Genomic DNA, 1,863 nt, shown 5'->3' on the forward strand with positions numbered 1-1,863 from the left:
CTCAGAAATTGGAGATTTTAATCCCTGTTCGAAGGGCTTCGCTCACAGCGGTGAATACTGTATTCCCACAGACCACCGTTTAGTATACATTCTAAGGAAAAGCGGAAGGAAGTTGTTCAGTTCGTCAACAATTTCTCTTTCTCAGAATTTATGTATTAGGATCGGGTTACTTTCAAACTGTCCCATCGATCCTTATTTACAGATGTGGTCAAGTCAGACTTGCTACTTTCTGTCCGAGAAGAATGCGATACTTTACGCAAAAGAATTGCCAGTATTGAGGCAGACATGATTACCAGCCGAGAGGACCACCAGCGTCTGATTGCTGAAGCCCGGAGGACACGAAGTGAAGCTGACGAGCTTCGTCAAGAGCGTGATGCTCTCAATGATCAGGTCAGCTACTTTCCAACACTTAAGTAATGTGACTAGTGGTGTGTTCCCGCTCTCCTGTGGCTTATTTGTTGTTACATTGCTAATTTCCAATCTTTACAATGCAGCTCGATTCTTATGCATCTGTAGTGTAATGTCTGGTTCGCTGGATTGTATATCGGGCTATGCTCGAGCGACTTAGATCACCGAAATTTAGCGGGCATCTTTGTCCAAGATATTTTGGCTGGCTTTGGTGCCAGCACTGTTCGTTTTTGCTTGCGGGATAGCTGCCGGATCCATTAACCGCCTCTCTTATGCGTTTCTGCGGGCGTGATTAGCTTACATACGAAATCGCTCTCACCCTATTACAGCTTGTTAGATTCTGCATAATTGTGTGCCAGCCTTCAACCGGTTCAGGTTCAAGTTATGTTTGTTCTCTAACGATAGCATTACTAGCAATGCGACCTGTACTTTTCTCCCGTTTACGCATTTATATCAGGTGTAAGGCAGATCAAACGACGCCACTCAATTTATATCAAATAACTGTTTTTTTCCTCCTAGGTTAACACGTGCAATCAGCGGATTGAACAGTTACAATCTGCACTGAGAACCACTTTGCTGGGTCCGATGGCAACACCGGCGGCGAACACCATTACAAACTCTACCTCGACAGCCCACCGGGAAACCGACGCGCAATCTACACCGATCTCTCACCCTGGTACTTCTTCCACCGCTCAACCTCCCGTCTTGCTTTCGCCCGGCCCCGGAAGTATGGTATGTTGGTCTGAACCAGTTCTCAGTATATATATTTGATATATTTCTAGTTAGTGATCCATTCTGGATGCTTTGCAAGTCGAGAAGTTGCGCCTCCACTACTCTCTAAACGACTCATATAGGCCACTCAACATTAATATGTACCTAAAGCGTAATAACACGTGGTCACGGTGATTTGAAACGATATCCCGTCAGACCGTCCACTGACGACCTACCACAAACCTGTCACACCAGACAACGTGCGCTTCTGAATTACGGTCTTTTCGGCATCCAATGTACTTTTCAAAAACTCATAACTTCACATGACTGCGCGGGTCGGTCGATTGAAGGGTCGTACTCCGCAGACACATGTGGTCACTTCACGTTGTGATCTACCTCAGATGGTCTACACACTGTTAGCTCCACCACCAGCAAACCGTTAGTGTACCTCAGTGTATTTAGGCAATATCGTTCACTGTTGGCATCCTTAACTAAACTAACCAAAAGCGAATCTTAGCTACTTTTCAGTCATTCCCGTATGACTTATGACTCTTATGATGTCTCACTGTTCAGCTTATTTGACCCTCATAGGGTCGAAAATATTCTCCGTAATGAACGTCCCAAATGCGCTATCCGTAAACTTCCGTGACTGTTACTCACGCTACTTGTGACTTTTAGGGATATTATTGGGTTTTATATTTTCCCGTATAATGTACCATCATTAATTCATGTGACATCACACAG

At 44.8% G+C, this 1,863-nt stretch overlaps 1 protein-coding gene across 1 annotated transcript; it reads left to right on the plus strand.

The window, feature by feature from the left end:
• Positions 1–202: 202 nt before the first annotated feature.
• T265_15901 (hypothetical protein) lies at positions 203–1,138 on the plus strand (the record flags this gene model as incomplete). Its single annotated transcript, XM_009179316.1, has 2 exons — positions 203–390; positions 928–1,138. Coding segments are annotated over 2 exons (315 nt in total), but the record flags the coding sequence as incomplete, so codon positions are not given.
• Between the last annotated feature and the right edge of the window lie 725 nt (positions 1,139–1,863).

The sequence above is a fragment of the Opisthorchis viverrini genome (assembly GCF_000715545.1).
Source record: "Opisthorchis viverrini unplaced genomic scaffold opera_v5_1831, whole genome shotgun sequence".
In the NCBI taxonomy this organism is placed as follows: Eukaryota; Metazoa; Platyhelminthes; class Trematoda; order Opisthorchiida; family Opisthorchiidae; genus Opisthorchis; species Opisthorchis viverrini.